The 18,722-nt window shown below is 32.8% G+C and overlaps 1 protein-coding gene across 1 annotated transcript in view; it reads left to right on the top strand.

The window, feature by feature from the left end:
• The window catches only part of LOC141550617 (band 4.1-like protein 4A), a 165,206-nt gene that overhangs the window by 41,787 nt on the left and 104,697 nt on the right, over positions 1–18,722 (top strand). Inside the window, exon 2 of the mRNA XM_074281445.1 lies at positions 1,432–1,536. Within this exon, the coding sequence (XP_074137546.1) occupies positions 1,432–1,536 (105 nt within the window). The remainder of the gene's footprint in view (positions 1–1,431; positions 1,537–18,722) is intronic.

Genomic DNA, 18,722 nt, shown 5'->3' on the forward strand with positions numbered 1-18,722 from the left:
CTAATAGGTTAACAATCTAATTTGATGAATTGACAGCAGAGAATACTAATTCTTAATTCCTAATTCATTCATTTAGTACCCCTTCTGCTTCTGCCCTCTTGCTATGGAGGGATTGTACAACATCATCCTCCATGATGCTCTGAGATTTTCTCAACAGTTCCCTTTTTGGTGCTGCAGACTAGGATTCCTAACCCACTGGCCTACTTCTGCCCTTATTCTGTCATTCTGAGGCAACAACAAACACAACTCTACTCTTCCTTTTACCTTTAACACATGCAGCAAATATGAGGAATCAGGAAAGAGAGAAACTTACTGTGTTTGGGAAATTATTATAGAAAGGTGCTGTAGCAGGACAACATAAGAACTGAGGAACGAAAGAAAATGGAGAGTAGCATAAGCATGTGGAGGATAAGGGCAGAGATCCAAAGGAAAAGGGATTAGCATAGAGATGCTACATCCTCAGAAGTCACTTGGAGTAGAGACTGAGGTTAAGGAAATGTGGTTTTTCCATTATGGAATGAGGCTTACATAGCTTAGAGATCTAGCCCTCAAGGAAATCTCCATCTAAGGGGTGAAGTAGTAAGCAACAGAAGAATATGATGGGGAAAAATAGACCAAAATGATCAGAAATAGAAAGATTTAAAATCTTGAATATATACATCAACAGGAAGATGCCTTCCAGCTCAACTAAAAGAGACCAGACATGAACCAGAGAATATATGTTTTAATGATTTAAGAGAGAATAAGAATTATGAAATCAGATTTTATGTCCTGCACAGCAGAAATAATTAGCAGAGTAAGCAAGAAAAAAAAAAAAATCTCCTCCATGATGACAAATCTCATGTTTAAGAGGGTCAATAAAGAAAGCCAATCTTAATAAAAAGAGAAACATAAAAAGGAATAGCATTAAAAGAAAACCTACTCTCTAAACAAGAAAAACCATCATGGTCTCCAAAATAAGATGTATAGACAATTTAAGAATTGTAGTCTTCCAGAAGAATAGTACAGTACAATAAATTGCCCAGAATTTCCAGAAAACAAAATTACAATCAAAAGAATGCAAGATCATATCTGGAAAAACTAAAACAACTTATCCTATAAACTTCAAGACAATTGTGGTTAAATTTAACAATTACAATGATAAATTCTTCACATGACCAGGGGAAAAGGCCTTCAAATATAGAAGGAAAAAAAAAAAGAACCATACAAATGCTATAATTTTTAAATTCTTTGTCAATTTGCTTGATATATATACACATAGATGTATACAAATCTAAGCTACTTTAGAACTGAAGCAATAATTATAGAACAAGTAAAATTCCGTTGTTTTTTTCAGATTTTATAAAATTGTCCCTGTATTATACAAAGTTAATAATTATGTCTATGATTGTGTTGTCTTTATCAAAAGATTCTGAAAATTCTTTCTTACAGAAGTCAACGAAAGGCTCTGTTATCCTTGACTACATATTCCATCACATCAACCTAGTGGAGATAGATTATTTTGGACTGCGTTATTGTGACAGAAATCATCAAACGGTAAGTACAAAGGGGTTTTAAAAACTAGGTTATAGTTTTCCAACTGCAATTCAATTAGATTGCCCCATTTTCTACCTTTTCTGACATGATTTTATGGTATCAGATATCTTTTTTTGTTAAAATACCTTTGAAGCTATGAGAAATAACATTTATGCATAATTTCTTTACATCCATTTGAAGCATTTTCCCCAAAAAAAGGATGTATTTTAAATGGAGAAAATGCAGGATCAGAAGTAAGGGTTTAGGTTTCCAAGTCCTTATCTGATTGCTTTTTTTCAGGTAATATACCACTCTATTCCCAATTCTCCACCTATTCTATCCTATTAATCCTATGGATTTAGAAGATGATATAATATGCATTGAAGTATTTACAGGAGTGACCCTGGGCAAGTCACTTAACCCTAGCCTCAGGGAGGGGGAAAATATTTACAGGAAATGGACAACTTAGGGTTTTTTTTTTTAATTTGTTTTATTTTGGATGCTATTGTCTTCTTATTAAAAATCCCCAAACCTTTAACTTAAAAGGAAATAATTTACATATTATTTTTCATATTCTTTATACCTAATGCACTAAAATATTTTTTCCAGCCCCTGTTATGTTAGACTGAATTCACTTAGCTAAGAAAAATAAATGTGTGTTGTTTTGGCTATATGCCATAGCTAAGCATTAGAATATGCTACTGAAAAGACTGTTATTGAGAGATAATAACTTTATAGTTTTATTTCAGTTAGTTTCATGACTTGCCTTTTTCAGGAGATCTTCCATATAAACAGACAAGTGTTGACTGGGTGTCTCCCCAAAAGTATTTATAAAAATAAGAACCCTTTATTAAAACCCTATTTCAAACGAAGAAAGCTCAACTTTATCAAGGTCAAACTCAGATTATTTTAAAGTAAAAAAATAAATTCTACCCCATAATTGCCATATCTTCATTTTTAAATACTTGAAGTAAACTATTACAGAATGTAAAACTAAGTGATATAAATACATCAAAGGCTACAAAAGGCATCTTCTATGATATGTTCGTATTTATAAAATAACTTTTTTTTTTTTGGATGCATCATTTTTAAAAATAGTTTTTATTTACCAGATATATGCATAGGTAATTTTACAGCTTGACAATTGCCAAACCTTTTGTTCTAATTTTTCCCCTCCTTCCTCCCCTCCTCCTCCCCCCCATGGCAGGTTGACCAATACCTAATAACATTTCTTTTAATGGGAATCTAAAACAATTTGATTCTCAGACCTAAGTCTTTCCTAGAAAGACTGATTTATTTTACTAAATTTGCTTAGTCCTTATCAGATTGTTATTTAATTCACACACACACACACACACACACACACACACACACACGCAACCATGAGAAACAAGTACATTTTAAATGTCATTATATTTTTAAAATGTTGAGTATTTTTAAATTTATCTTCAACTTAAATATAAAATGAGAAAAGAAAAAGTAAACTCTGCCATATACATAGAAGAATATAAGAGAGGATTCAACATAAAATAATAAATTTCCATTTCAAGAAAATCTGTATAAGAAATATTACATACTGTTTTCAAAGCTACCTTGTTTTACTTTGTTTTCTTGTAGGGTTTGGGAGTTTTTTGTTCTCTGCTGTGCCCTTTTTACTTTACTTCCCCCTCCTTTGCCTTAAAGAAGGCTATAATTAAGCAATGATACATACATATACATATATAGATATCTATAAACACATATATATATGTAAGACTGTACTCTGCATATTTAAACTTGCCATCTGTTTCTCCAAAAGTGGATAGCATCTTCCTTCAAAAATCCAGATCTTTCCATGTTTTCCTAAATCAACCAGCTAATCATTTCCTATGCCACAGTAACATTCCAACACAATTATATACTATCTGAGAGATTGTCTTTGAAAGATTTCCCCCAAATTTTCTGCATTCCTTCTATTTTGAGGTACATACCTTTTTATTTATACAAGGAAATTTTAATTTAAAACAATCAAAATTACCCATTTTATACAGATAATTCTCATACCTTGTAATATAGTTATAGGTCTGATACTGCTGAATCTACTTTGTTTGCATCTTTTTCCTCTGGTTTCTTTGAAATTCCCAACTTTTTGTTCTTCCAAATTAGGTTGGTTGTTTTTTTCCTAACTCACTGAGATAATTTTTTAATTTTTAAATTTCTATTGATTGAATAAATAGGTTAGGTAAAATCATCACTTTTTATTATATTGATTTTAATCTACTCATGAACAAAAAAATATTCCTTCCATTATTTAGATCTGATTTTATTTGTATAAAGTGTTCTGTGTTTGTGTTCATAGAATTCCTGTGTCTGTTTTTGGAGGCATGTACTATTTATTTAAAATGGTCTAAAATATTGTAATATTCCTAACACATCCCTTTTTTTCCTCTTGATTTCATGTTTTAGCTTTAACTTTGTCTGAGATCACATTTACTACCCCTGTTTTTTTACATAATAAAAATTCTATTCCTACCTTTAATGTTATCTTTCTGTATATTTCTCAATTTTTAGTGTTTCCTGAAAGAACATATTATTGAATTAAAAATTTTAATCTGCTATCCATTTCCATTTCATGGGTAAATTCAAACCATTCACATTCTAATCTATAATTACTTCTTATATTTTTTCTCCTTCCTCTTTTTCCTCATTATCCTTTTTATTCTATCTTTTTTCACTCTTCTGTTTTATTTCCATCAACAACCTTGTCCTCCTATTCCTTAATTTACCCATCCCTCCTAGAATCCTTTTCTTAACTTCTCCCTAATCCTATTCCTTTGCCCTCTTATTTCTTTCTGAATTTAGAAGGCTTTTATATCCTTCTAAATATATATATATATATATATATATATATATATATATATATATATATATGTATATATATATATATATATATATATATATATATATATATATATATATGTGGTTCCCTCCTTAACCCATTGCAGGTGAAAATAAGATTCTAGTACTCCCTGATCTCTCTTCTACTAATTTCTTCTGTATCTGGTTTTCCTTTTATGCCTATTAAGATAATTAGTTCTTTTTATCTTTCCTTACACATTGTTTTTAAAAGAATCATTCCATCATACTCAGCTCAGCCCAAATACTTTTTTCAAACTATCTTTTCATATCTATATATAATATACATATGAAGGTATATATGTGAAATATATATGACTCAACAGAGTTTTATTATAATTGGTCTTCAATGTTATATATCAATTTTTCCATTAAGTTCTCCTGTTTTTGTCACAAACTCCTGAAAGTCTTTCAGTTCATTAAATATACTTTTTTTTTCTTTCATTCAGAATTATACTTAATTTTGTTGGATAATTTACCCTTAGTCACAAGTTCAACTCTTCTGCTTCTGTGAAATATAGTATTCTAAGTTCTTCAATAACCGCTAGGTTTTGTGTAATGCTCATTGTAGCTCCATGATTTTTAAATTAGTTTTTTCTTGTAGCTTCCAATATTTTCTTTTAAATTCTTTGGAATTTGGTGATGATATTCCTGTAAGTTTTCTTTCTGGAATCTCTTTCATGTGGCTTTTGTTAGAGTTTTTCTATTTCTGCTTCGCCTTCTTGTTCTAGAACCTAAGGGAAGTTTCCCTTAATTATTTCTTGTAATATTATATCGATTCTTTTTTTAATAATTATTTTTATTAGTATATATAAAGTCTATTTTATATTATTTTATTTTTATTTCTCCTTTATCTATTCTCCAGATTTTATTATGAGATGTTTTACATTTAGCTTCTAGTTTTTCATTCTTTTGATTTTGTTTTATTATTTCTTGGTATCTTAGAATGTCATTAGCTTCCCTTTGTTCAATTCTAGTTTTCAAGGAATTATTTTTGATTCTCTATTTCAAATTAGTTTACTTTTTTCATAATTTACTTGATTTTCTTGAATTGCTCTTTTCCTTTTCTAATTTTTTCTTGATCTCTTTTATTTGATTTTTAAAATCCCTTTTAAGTGGGACCTTTTGACACTTCTCATTAAGTTAGTACTTTTCTTTTTTTTTTTTTTAAGCTCCATTGTCTTCCTCTGAATATCAACCTAGATCTTTGGTTGCCATAGTAGCTATATATGGTGGGGTTCTTTCTCCTTTGTTTATTCCTTTTTAATTTTGTTTGTTTTATTGTGTTTTTAACAGCTATTAGTATAGTCAAATTCTAGTCCTGAAGTATGGGGAATGTTGCCTCAAGCCTCAGGTCTTTCCTCCTGTTATTTTCTGAGGTCTATTCCAGGGCTCCATCTTGAGCTTACCTCTTTATTCACAATTGGGCCACCAACCATTCTGTCCCGCAAATGATCTTGCTCCCTATGGTCCCTCTAATGGCTGCAAACTATGGCTATCCTCTCTATCCTGGAACTAAAACCAGGATGCTCTGCTGTAAGTGCCTTCAGCCAATAGAGTACATGCCGCTCTCCTACTGCACTCATTAGATGTGTGCTAGTTCTTCCCTCCTATATGCCCTAGCTGGTCAGTGCAGTTGTGTCTGACCATCCCTTGATAGTGGATGATCCTTCAATCGTTTCCTTCTCAGTTGTCAAACCCCCACACAGTGAGATGAATGTTTCTAAGGCTGAAGCTGCCTCTCCAGCCAGCTGCCCGCAGGGCTTATTATTTGTTGATTCTGCTGAGTTGACCTAGAGATGTTTGCCCTGAGTGAAGGCAAAACCTCTACCTCTGGAGATTGAATTTTTCCTGAAGTCTTTTCAAGTGTCTTTAGGACACGACTGCTTTGCAACTTTTGTTTATTTCTTCTGCTTTACATCCCCTCTGAGGCAATGTTTTGCCTGTTTGTGGAGGAAATTTGGAGAGCTGAAAGTTTTCTAATCTCCTCCACCTTCCCAGAATCTTCTCCCCAAATGTCATTATATTGTAAAAGAATTAGTTGTTGAGAGCTTTAAACTAATTACACACATATTTTTTTTTACTCCAAAGGTTAAAGTTTGCTGATAATTAACATTTTTGGTATATAGGTTTTATAAAGATAACAGAACAAACAACTGATTGATTTTAGAGCAAGTATTTTAAGTAGAGTTGTCAAAGAATGTTATTTGTGTGGGGTGAGAAGATATATGAATGACTTGAAGTAAGTTATTGTGAGCTTTTAAATTTTATTATCCTTAAAAAAACCTAGGTAAAAAGTGAGATAGTTTGCAGGCTGCTAACCTTGTTTTAACATGTTCAAGTAGAGGGTTTGGTATTTTATTAGTGCTTTTAAGTTGTCTGTGGGAATAAGTTAAAAAAAAAAAAAAAAAAAAAAAAAAAGAATGAGTAAAAAAATTGGTGAGAAGTTGGAAATTGGGTTTCTCTATTTTGCCCATACTAGAAATGCAGCAATCATTCTTGGGGCCAATCTTGTTGCCAAATAGTATGGAAACTTTTACTCTGCAACATTTTTTATTTGGGCTGGTTCATTCCTCCTTAGGCATCCTGGTGGTCTCCTTTTTCTGTGGACTCATCATATTGGTGCAGGACTTAGTACAGACATATAATTAGTTTTAGCACACTAAAATTCAGAACTCTTGAAGTCAAGAGACCCACCCATCTCAGCCTCCATGGTTTCAAGGCTTATAGGCTATGGGACCATGTATAGCACTGAAATGTTATTGTGTGTGTGTGTGTGTGTGTGTGTGTGTGTGTGTGTGTGTAGGCAGAAAAGGAAAAACATTTTTGCATATGAGAATTTGTTTTGTTTTACTAGGTTTATTTGTTACAAGAATTTTGCTTTTGTTTGTCTTCTTTCTTTCAATGGAAAGAGAATGTAGCAAGCAGAACAAATAAATGACAATTGAAAATAGTTTAATAATAATAAATGAACATAGTATACTATGAGAGAACATCCACAAGGAATTACTGTGTAATAGAGTACTTCTTTAAGCAATTAGGATAATAAGATTATATTGTGAGATTCTTAATCTTTTCTTGGTCATGGACCCTATTTGCAATTTGGTGGAGTCTATTGACCTTTTCTTGGCATAATGGTTTTAAATAAATAAATAAATGGGAATTAAAATAAATAAATAAATTTAAATAAAAAAAAACACATTAAAATAGCATAGGAACCAATTATGTTGAAATTCAGTTATCAGGTTCATGTAAACAATGAGATGGAGGACTAGACATTTTCTACACTCTTCATTACCTTTTGAAAACTGTGAGAGATTAAGCCATTTTAGCTGTCTCCATAGTCTAGGATACCAAAATCCACAATAAACAATTCAATGAAGTAACAGCAGAGAAGGGTAATTAATCTCTAACCTTTATCCAGAACTATCCACCCCTATCAGACTTAGGCAGGATTGCATAGGTCAACCCACTGACTTGCAAGAGAACCCAATTCCTCCTTCCCCTTCCCAAGTTCTTCAGAAAGCCAATAATCAGAAGCTTGCTTGGGCTTTGACAGTAATGTGGTGCCAGAGAATTGAGGAATGTAAGAAACTAGAGTAGGACATGTGTATATAAATGTCTCATCACTAAGCCCACAGCAAATAGACCAGCATACATCTGGGGCCAGTTCTGTTGCCCCTCCGCAGAAATCACTTAGGCATAGACTAAAGTCATGAAAGAGATTCAAACTTTGAGATCCAGGGCCCAGAGAAAATACCATCAAAGGGAAAGGAGGAAGAAAGTGAGCAATAGAACTATAAGAAAAACACTGAAATTTAGCTCTTAGGAGGCAGAAAACTCAACTAAAAAAGCATATAAAACCATAGAAAAGATATTAATAACCAAAAGAAAGATGGCCTCTAGAGAGGTCTTTGAATATACAAGAAAGAACATTTGAATAATATATTTTATATCAACCAGAAACCACAAAAGGGAATGGAATAATGCACCAAAGAGCAAAGAGAGCTCAAGAAACAACCCAAGATTCTGCAAACCTGAATCTAACCTTAATTTTTTTTAATGGACTCTTTTTTTTTTTTTTTTTTTTTTGAGTCAGTTGAAGCATTTCTAGAAAAAAAACACTAAATTTAATTGCTTTTCAAATACCCCAGAAAAGAGATGTACCAGAAAGGTTAAAAAAAAAAAAAAATAACGCAATCAAGGGCAGCCAATAAGAAAATAATTGGAAGCCATTATTTTTCTAAAAGTACAAAAGGAGATAAGGATAAAAACAAAAGAAATTAGATGGAAAAAAGGGGCAGTGATCAGGCCTGTGTACTAAATTTGTGTTAAATATCTTAATGTTTTTCAAAGATAGAATGAGAAATGTGCTTGTGCCATGAATAATAGGCAATTTACTCAAGATGCTAATAAAGTAAGGAACAGTAAGATATCAGGAAGCAAACAAATTCACACTGATCTGTGTGGGCAGAAGTTTAGCAAACCATGAACACCTTCAATAATGTCAACTATATCTTGCAGGAGAAACTAATGAATTATGGGAAATTGCTAGAGCTAAAAAAAAAAAAAAAAAAAAGCACAAGGATATTAAAAAAAAAAAAAAAACACAAACAAACAACTAAGAGGAATGACCCTATTACAGAAAAATTTTAGTTACATCCATGTATCAGCCACAGAAGTAAGGTAAAAGACCACCACTGATCACTTATTTTAGAATGTCAGGGTTCATAAAAAGCCTGCTACAAAAGAGAATTGATAGAAACATTCCACTTGGAGAAGGACAGGGCATCAAAAGTTATATATAAGAATATCACCAAAGGGAGCAGCAAAAGTAATAGAGTTATTTTCTGCTACTTATATGGACTAAATATCTATTCAGGTGCACTCAAAATTTGAATGGAAATTTGGAAAGTTCAACAGAAGTTGATAGCTACAGAAAATGAAGAATAAAATTAGGGACAGAAGGAATTGAGAACCTGTTTATAAACTTATGTGTTTATAAAATACTTTCAGGGAATTAGGGCTATACAAAGACATCATAATCAAGTAAATACTATCTGTTGCATCATGAACACCTACTTACTATCTACTAATTATATGAATTTGGTGAACAGGTAATAAATAATGAGTTACCTAAGAAGATTTCCTATTTGCCTATCAGAGTCTAACACAACTAAATAAGAACTCAGAAGATGATGACGCCAATGAAGACAGAATTGGGTTTGATATTCACAGGGGGTTCAGGAGAATTCAACTGAGTTTTTTTGGTCCCAGAGAGAATATCTGTTCAGATCAATGAAGGTCTTTACCTAAAAGTAGATTCTTTTTATCTTTCTACTCCAGTTATTTTTTTTTAAGTTTAATCTGCATTATTAACATTTTCTCCATTTTAATAAAACTAGACAATCAACTAAAGAATAAATCAAGTCCTGATCTGTAGCATTTACCACTCTCATTTGTATAACTTCACACTGAAAATTTAACTCTCTTGAGGTAGTATAAGCTGGTTCAATCACATCCCTGGCTACAACTCATGGACTACTATAGTCTTGAAAGAATTGAATTTGAAGATCATATGGAGAGCCTTGGAAAGGTGTATGCTGTGGTGTCCAAGAATGGACACCTGGGATTGATAGCATCATCCACAAGTACTGCAGGGCAGTAGAAAATGCAGATATTGCTAAATAATTACAAGCTTAGAATTGGTAGTATTGATAATCATTCAGAAGCTTAGAATTTTGACTGAAAACCAAAGGTTCTTTGTTGTACAGTAAACATAGCCATACAGAAACTCAGGACATCATAAAAATGTCAGGTTTATGTCTCTGGTGACTGAACTTGCTCATGATGCTTCAGGAAAACAAAACAAAACAAAAGCAAGAGAAGTGATTTCTCAAGTAGTTGGCTACCTGATGCCCAATAATGGAGTATATATAAAATGAGTTTTATATTTAACTGAATTATAGATGGATAGATATATTTTCTGACATTTCATTTTGCAATAAACTTTTATATTATGCTTCATGATATGAATATAAGGTTGATATGTATCTATGTAAGCAGTGTTTTGCATGTACTGGTGATAATGTACTTCCTTGATATGCATTTTGATATTTTTCTTACTATGCTACATATAGATTATACATTTGGGGTTTATAAATTTTATATTGCCTAATATATTGTAATTACATGCTATAATACATTATATTTATTATTTGTCCATAGCAATTTGCAGTCATAATATCAATATGTATTAACTATATTAATTATGTGAATTTTTTAATATGCTTACTTCTGTAAGCTATATTGTATACCCACCAAAATCTTTGTGTCTAAATTACAGAATATTTTTCACTGTGGTAAAGTTATAAAGATGGGCCTTTGTTACCAAATAAACAGAAAAGAGAGGAATGTGGTCTTAAATGTGCCTGCACCTTTTCTCTTCCTGCTTCTCAAATTGAGAAATTGGATTGGGTTTGGGAATTTAAATCTTTAGTTCTTGGTACTTTGGAGCTTGATCTGACTTGTTTTTGAGAACCATTGTTTAATTATCAATGTCAGCATTTATACTTTAACAGTAAACAAATGCTACAGATTTATTGTTTTATTGATTATCTATATTAAGAGTGTGATGGAGAAAATACTGATACTGAGATAAAATTTAAAAGTATATAATTTTTTTTCAGAGGGTAGGAGTGATGTAATATTGCTTCTAGGGGAGACAGCAATAATTTTAAGGTCCTCTGACCTTAGGGGGCTTCTGTTCTAACAATTTGTCAGTGATTCTAAATCTTCTGGTTTTGAAATCTGTGAACTTAAGGCCCTCTGATCTAAGAATGCTATTGTTCTGTCAATGATTATAAAAGTCTTCTGGTCTAGAAATATAGTAATATTTCCTCCCTTAAACTTTAGGGAAGTATATTAGTGATCCTGAGACTCTCTAACTTTAGGATGCTGTTGTTCTAATAATCTTGTCTGTCAATGATTCTAAAGTCTTCTTTCTTCTGTGCTAAAGCTGCTTTTTCTTCTTTTTTAATAATAACTTTTTATTTTCTAAATACATGCAAAAATATAGCATTCACCCTTGCAAAACCTTATGATCCAAATTTTTCTCTCCCCTTACTCCCCACACTCCTTCCCCTAAATAGCAAATAATCCAATATAGGTTAAACATGTTGTGCTATAGATTCTTACAAGTGTAACCTTATTTGATTTTCAGAACAATCTTGTGAAGAAGGTGCTATTATTATCCCCATTTTACAGCTGAGAAAACTGAGGTCAATAGAGATTAAGTGATTTGTCCAGAGTCACATAGCTATTAGGTCAAATTTAAACTCAGGTCTTCCACTAGCTCCAGTTCAAAGCTTTGCTATTGAGGCACCATCTACTTGCTTGGAAGGAAAAGGAGGGCATCTAAGACTTTTTTTCTCAATTTATGGATGAACCAAGAACAACTGTGTATTTTTTCTAGAAAGCCTGGCACTAAAACTGAAAGAACTTGGCAGATCTCACTCTTTTCATGAAAGAATGGATAGTATTATGCATTCAGAAGTCTTGCCTAGTCCATCTCTTGTTTTTAATCTCCTGCTGTATATTCTTTGTCCCTCTTAAGAACCCTGAAGTTTTATTCTTGGCTAAATAGCCTGTGCTTTCATGCTTTTAAACTAAACTCCCTGGTTACTGGTTTTTCTACATTCATCTCAATTTGATTAACACCTACCAAATGCAAAATATTTCTAGAGGTTGGTGGTATAAAAGTTGCTGTTGCCCTTAAGCACTGACTTTCTAATAGAGATGGTATATGCTTTGGGGGTCAGTGTTTTCAAGTAATGAAACTTCATTTCCTTTGGAAAAAAATAGAACTTAAAAGGTAAATGGGAGACTGTCTGAAAATCTGAGCTTTGAAAAAACAAAAGACTGAACTGTAATTTGTCATTTCCTCACGTTGACATTAGTTTTGTTGACTCTACCTACTTGATGAGGTCCCGAGTAACTAAATGAGTTTGGCAGAGAAAGGCTGAAGTATTGCTAAAATTACTTCATGAGGCAAGCAGGGAAGGGCATTGATGGGGATCAGTTTGACTTCATATGTCTGTGGAGGTCCTGGATAGCCCCACTTTGCTGTATCCAGTCAGAAATTGGACTAATGTCAAACTCTGGGGTTAAATTTCCCCTATAAATCTGTCTATGGCCAATGCCATCTTTCCTGAATCTCTTTGGAGGTAATAGTTGGCCATAGCAATTTGCCTTGTAGTGTCTTTTCCTTCTTTCTTACTCTTTTAGGGTGCTAAACTCTTCTATGGATTTAGCCTGCCTTCTAAGAGCATAGTCCAACCACATGGGGTGTTCCCTTTCTCCTGGTTAATTGTGAGTTTCACTAGGGAACTTGTCTTTTCCATAGTTTCTTGTTATTTGCTCTCCCAACTCTATTTCATATTTATCATTTCTGATGTCTTTTGTATCTTTTCATTTTATCTTTAATATCTTTTCCTAAATAAGCCTATCTTTTGCCAAAGAGAATGGCCATTGTGAATTTTTCACATGACTGAGCCCCAGCATTTGGTGCTAATTGTTCTTCATTGTTCTCATCACTTGGTGTTAGAACTAGGAATTGCTTACCTGTACACATCATGCTCATTCACTATTTATAAAATTCTTATGACAGGAGTCGCCAGTAAATTATCACATGTGTACTAAGTCTCTCCATTATGATCCAGTTTTTTGTTGGATTTAATGCTGTAGTCAACTAGAACTGCTACAATCAGTTGAGGCCTGAAATAAATCAAAGCCCTGAGATGAGGAATAAATTATCTTTAATTGAAATAACAGGGTAGCAAAATAGCCACCCAGGAAGATGTCCCATGAGTGTAGAGCACAATGGATTTCCCAACTAAGAGACCTAAGAAAGGTCCTGTATACTTTTAGGAGGTAGTATTGATGGAGTGAATGAGACCCCAGCAAAAGGTTTTGTCTGTGCTTGCAGCCCAGAAGCCATTAGGAAAGGCTTGACAGAAGAAGAATTTGTAAATTTGTAAAATTTAAGCAGAATTTGAGCAGGGTCTTTGTTGAAACGGGCCTTACTTAATTGAATTTCCACAGCTCCTCCCAGAAATAAGCTGGGAGGAGCAGTGACAGGATTATCTTGTAATTCCTTGTCAAATTCCTTGCACTGACAAAATTATCATGACCCAACAGTTACTATATCCATTAAGTGGGCTCCTATAATAAACCTACACAATTTTCTACTTCCTAGCTAACTGAGCCTACCTTAATGGCATCTTCCTCTATCATTTGTTATGATGTATTTCCCTTTGTTAATGGATAGTTGGCTTGATATTAATTTCTTTTTCTTTTCTTTCTTTCTTTCTTTTTTTTTTTTTTTTTTTTTGCTGAGGCAATTAGGGTTAAGTAACTTGCCCAGGGTCACACAACTGGGAAGTGTTTTCATATTAATTTCTAAAAATCTCTTTTGAAACTTAAGTCCACCAGTCAATTATGTAATAATAAGATATTTTGACTTTGTCTAAAATCTGCACTTTTTTTTCTAATAAATTCTACTCCTGCTCTTAGGTGTAGGATTTGTGTATATCTCTTCTTTCCTAAACTTGCTAAGTCTTCTGTTTTAATTCTGCTCCTTAACTTAACATGCTATTACTTAACCTCCCCCCACTCAGGGATTCCTCTCTTTTCTTCTCCTATCCTTTGCTTCCCTCTCCACCCATCCTTCCCTCCTTATTTATAGATTTTGGAGGGTGCTATATCCTTCATGATATATAACTCATTCCCAGCATGAGTAGCTTTCCAGAACTATGAGTCCTCCTCCCTTCTCTAATGCCTCTATGTCTATTCTTCCTCTATGCCTTATTTGTATAAATCTTTCTTTTGATCTACCCAATTACTGATATTAATTTTAAACATATGATATGTATTTCCATGTAAAAAACATAAATAATTTGTTCACGTTAAATTCCTTGAAATCAGTCTTGGGTATAGGCTCTTATATGTTAAATTTTCTATTGAGCTTGCTTGGGTTTGTTTGAAACAAAACCCTGAAAATCTTCGAGTTTACTGAATGTCCTTTTTTTTTTTTTTTTTTTTCATTCGACATTGTGGATAATTTTGCTAGATATACTATTTTTGGCCAGAAGCCTAGTTCTTTTGATTGCAATTTTATGTGATTTCAGGATCTGGAGTCTTTTATTTTGTCTGCTGCTAAGTCCTGTACATTTCTAATTGTAACTCTAGCATATTTGAATTTTTTTTCTTGTTTCTTGCAAAACTTTCTGTTTGATCTGGGAGTTTCAAAACTTGACAATAATATTCCTATGGATTTTCCACAAAGGATCTCCTTGAGGTAATGATCAATGGATTTTTTTCTATTTCTATTTCCCCCCTCTTGTTCTATCATTCCAGGACAATTTTCATAGATTATTTCTTGCATTATTGTGTCAAGATTCTTTCCTGTTCAAGCTTTCAGGTAGTCCAATATTCTTATATTTTCTCCTCTTGTTCTGTTCTTCAGATGTGTTGTTTTGCTTATGCTTCACATTCTGTTCCAATTTTTAAATTTTTTATGTCTTGTTTTGTTATTTCTTGGTCCCTTATAGCTTCACTGGCTTCTTCTTGCCCAATTCTAATTTTCAAAGAGTTATTTCCATTTTTAAGAATATTTCTTTTTCTAGTTGGATAACTTATTTTTCATAATCTTGTTTTTCTTATATGGTTTTTATTTTTTAAATTTTTTTCTCGGTGTCTCTCATTTGATTTTTTTTTTTTTTTAGTTCTATAAATTTTCTCTAGACAAGGAGCCATTGAACATTACTCTTTGGGGTAGAAGAAGCTTTTTTTTTTTTTCCCTTGTTTTACTCAGTGTCCTATTCTGAAGATGAACCCTGGTGTTCCCTATTCCTCTAGTAAGTTTCTATGATTGGGTTCTTTCTTCTTTACCAGTTCATTATTTTTTTAAAAATAAGAAGTATAAATTTAAGCACCTCTGATCCTGGCGTAGGGGGATGATGCTCCAGTTTCACTTCAGCTCTCTCCTCTGACCTGAAATCCCAAACCAAAAGTTCCCCCCTCCTCTAGGTTCACAAACAGTAACATCCCTACCTCATAACCTTTGCATCCATTACATGTGCTGGGTTCCTTTCTGCCCAGGACTATATCTCTGCATCACAGCTGGTCCTGGCATTCCTAATCACCCAGGATTCCCTCAGTCTTCCCAGACTCAGACTTCCAACTCCTGTAGGCTGTACTGGAGGTGAAAGTTTTTGTGTTTAACCCAGGGTTCCCCACTTAGTGTTTGGGCAAAGTTAGCCTAGAAATTTTTACATTTCACATGGGGGTCTTTGGATCTTCTTGGGCTATCCCTGGAGGACCCCTGATTTGCCCTAACTCTTCTTGATTTTTCACCAGTCTATGTTCACCCTGAGGTGCAAATTTGTTCTGTTTGTGGGGGGATATCTGGAGAGCTTGAAATTTACTGTCCTACTTTGCCATCTTCCCAGAATATTCCTCCTACATTTGCTATAAACAATTTTCTGCCAACTCTTTTCTGATAAACTTCTATTTCGTCATACTTGGTCAACCTTGTACTTATAAATATGTTTTTTGGATCCAAATATAAGACTTTACATATATTCTGTTTAAATTAATCTTCTTAGAAAGATTCAATCCAATGTTCTATCCTGTCGTAATCTTTTTGAATCCATCATCTATTTTATTAACTATGTATTCCTACTAGGTTTTTTGTCATCTCTCAAATCTTCCTTATACCTTTTTCTAAGCTATTGATTAAAAAAAAAGTTAAAAAGCATAGGGCCAACTACTAGGAACTCAACTAGAGATCTTTTTTCAAGCAGCCTTTGGATCATTGGAACCATTAGTGGTTATTCTTTGGTTCAGCATTCAACTGGTTCTGAATCAATTTGTATTGTCATGTAGCTCACATATCTCTAGTTTGACCAGACATTGTGTGACATTCTTAGGGTACTTTGGTAAAATATAACAAAGTATATCTACAATATTAATGTCTTAATAACCTGTCAAAAAAGGCAATGACATTGTCCTCACATGAACTGTTTTTAATGTAGCCATGCTGGTTCATTGTGGTATTTCTTTTTCTAAAGTTCACTAACTATCCTTTTAATGAAATTCTAGAAATTTGCAGTATAGAGAATCAAAGTCAGGAGCACTGATCAGCAGTTTATGATCCTCTTAGGTTTCTTTTTTCTTTATTTTCAATAACTATAAATAACTTCTTCCCTCTCCCAATTTGATACATGATATCTATATAATAAAAATAGCATATACATAAAGAGAAATAAACTTTATTCTCTTCTGGGGAAATAGTTTCCCATTTATAATGAATAAGACACCTTTTGCACATTCCTTTGATAAATCAGAAGAGTTCAATAGCATCCATGCTTCTATTTTACTTGGAAGGGAGTCCAAGTACTGCTTGAGAGTGAATACATTGTGTTGCTTCTTAAAGTCATATTTATTGTATATTTATCATTCATAATAAAACCTGGGAAAAGCAGACAATTTTTGATTGATTTTCATTTTCTTTGCTATAGTTATAACCATTGATGTTTTATCACTTTTTGTTTTTGTTTTTAACAGAAACAATTTAGACTCATCATGTAAAAAGGTAGTCTTGATTTGTCTTTCATTATCCTTATTTCTTAAATATTTATTATGCCCAATAGGCATATACAACTTTATTGTTTTCCTACACCATAAAAACTATATATTGGGGTAGCAAAGAACTGGAAATTGCAGGAATATCCATCAATTGGGAAATGGCTGGACAAGTTGTAGTATATGATTGTGATGGAATACTACTATGCTTTGATAAATTATAAACTTGAGTAGCTTAGAAGAACATGGGTAGATTTGCATGGAATGATGAAGAGTAAAATGCAGAAATAAGAACATTGTATATAGTAAAAGCAATGTTATTTTAAAAACAACTTTGAACGAATAAGTCATTTTGACTTATAAATACCAAAGCAATTAAAAAAGACATATGAAAAGAATGTAATTTTATAGACTTGAGTCTGTAAAGGGGGGAAGTTTATTAAAATATTGGCTAACTGATAAGTTGTATTAGGAGCTCTGGTAATAGACAAAATGATTCTAGTAACTTTTCATAGGAAATATGTTTTTGCCTAATTAATATATTGACATATTTATAATAACCTTGATTTAACCTTACATTAATTAATAATAAGGATTTTTCATTAAAATAAAATTAACTTGCTATTGGTATGTTATGGGTTAATTCCAATTCATGCCAATTTTCTGATATTTTAAGTCCAAAACTGAAATGAAATGAAATACTCATAGGCTCTTGAATAGCTAATAAAAGGAAGTTTATGGAACCAGTGAGGAGTGGAGTCATGTGACAGATAAAAAGTAGGGATTCACCTCCTAAATTCCCCCTCAGAAGAGCTTTAAAATCCCACTTCAAAATTAATTCTGGAGTAGAAAACCCAGCAAAATAATGGGGTGAAATGGGTCAGCTAGGTGGTGCAGTGGATAGAGCACCAGCCCTAAAGTCAGGAGGACCCAAGTTCAGATCTGACCTTAGACACTTAATACTTCCTAGCTGTGTGACCCTGGGCAAGTCATTTAACCCCAGCCTCAGGAAAAGAAAAAAAAATTTTTTTTTTTAAAAATTAGCTAACCAGTCTAGAATTCTATCAAGGTTGACTGAGGAATTTTTACCCACAATCCCTAAAGGGAAAAAAAAAAAAAAAGAATAGACATTCTTTATTTAAAAAAAAAAAGAACAGGAAAAAAGTGCTTGAGATTGTTCACAGACCAGAGCAAAGATTATACCACTTTGGAAGAACTGAAAGTTTATCATCCCACCCACTTCCGAACTAGTTCTGAAAACAGCTGCACAAAAAAACCCCTGAAGCTTGGAACAGTGCTTCCACTACTCAGGAATAGAGCCCCATTTTAATGTCAAGTTAAAAGTCAAGATTTGGCTTGAAAAAAAAATGAGTAAACAACAAAATAGAACTTGACTATTGAAAGTTACTATGGTGACAAGGAAGATCAAAACACAAACTCAGAAAAAGACAACAAAATCAAAATTCTAAATGCAAAGCCTCAAAGAAAAATATGAATTGGTCTGAGCTTTGCCTCCCTCTATCCAAAAAAGAACTAAGTCAAATTTATAAGAATACAAACCATTCCTGAAATGATAAGTAGTCAAAGGATATGAGCAAGCAGTTTTCAGATGAAGTATTCAAAGCTATTTATAGTCATATATTTTAAATGCTCTGAATCATTATTGA

The sequence above is a fragment of the Sminthopsis crassicaudata genome, chromosome 1 (assembly GCF_048593235.1).
Source record: "Sminthopsis crassicaudata isolate SCR6 chromosome 1, ASM4859323v1, whole genome shotgun sequence".
Lineage (NCBI taxonomy): Eukaryota > Metazoa > Chordata > Mammalia > Dasyuromorphia > Dasyuridae > Sminthopsis > Sminthopsis crassicaudata.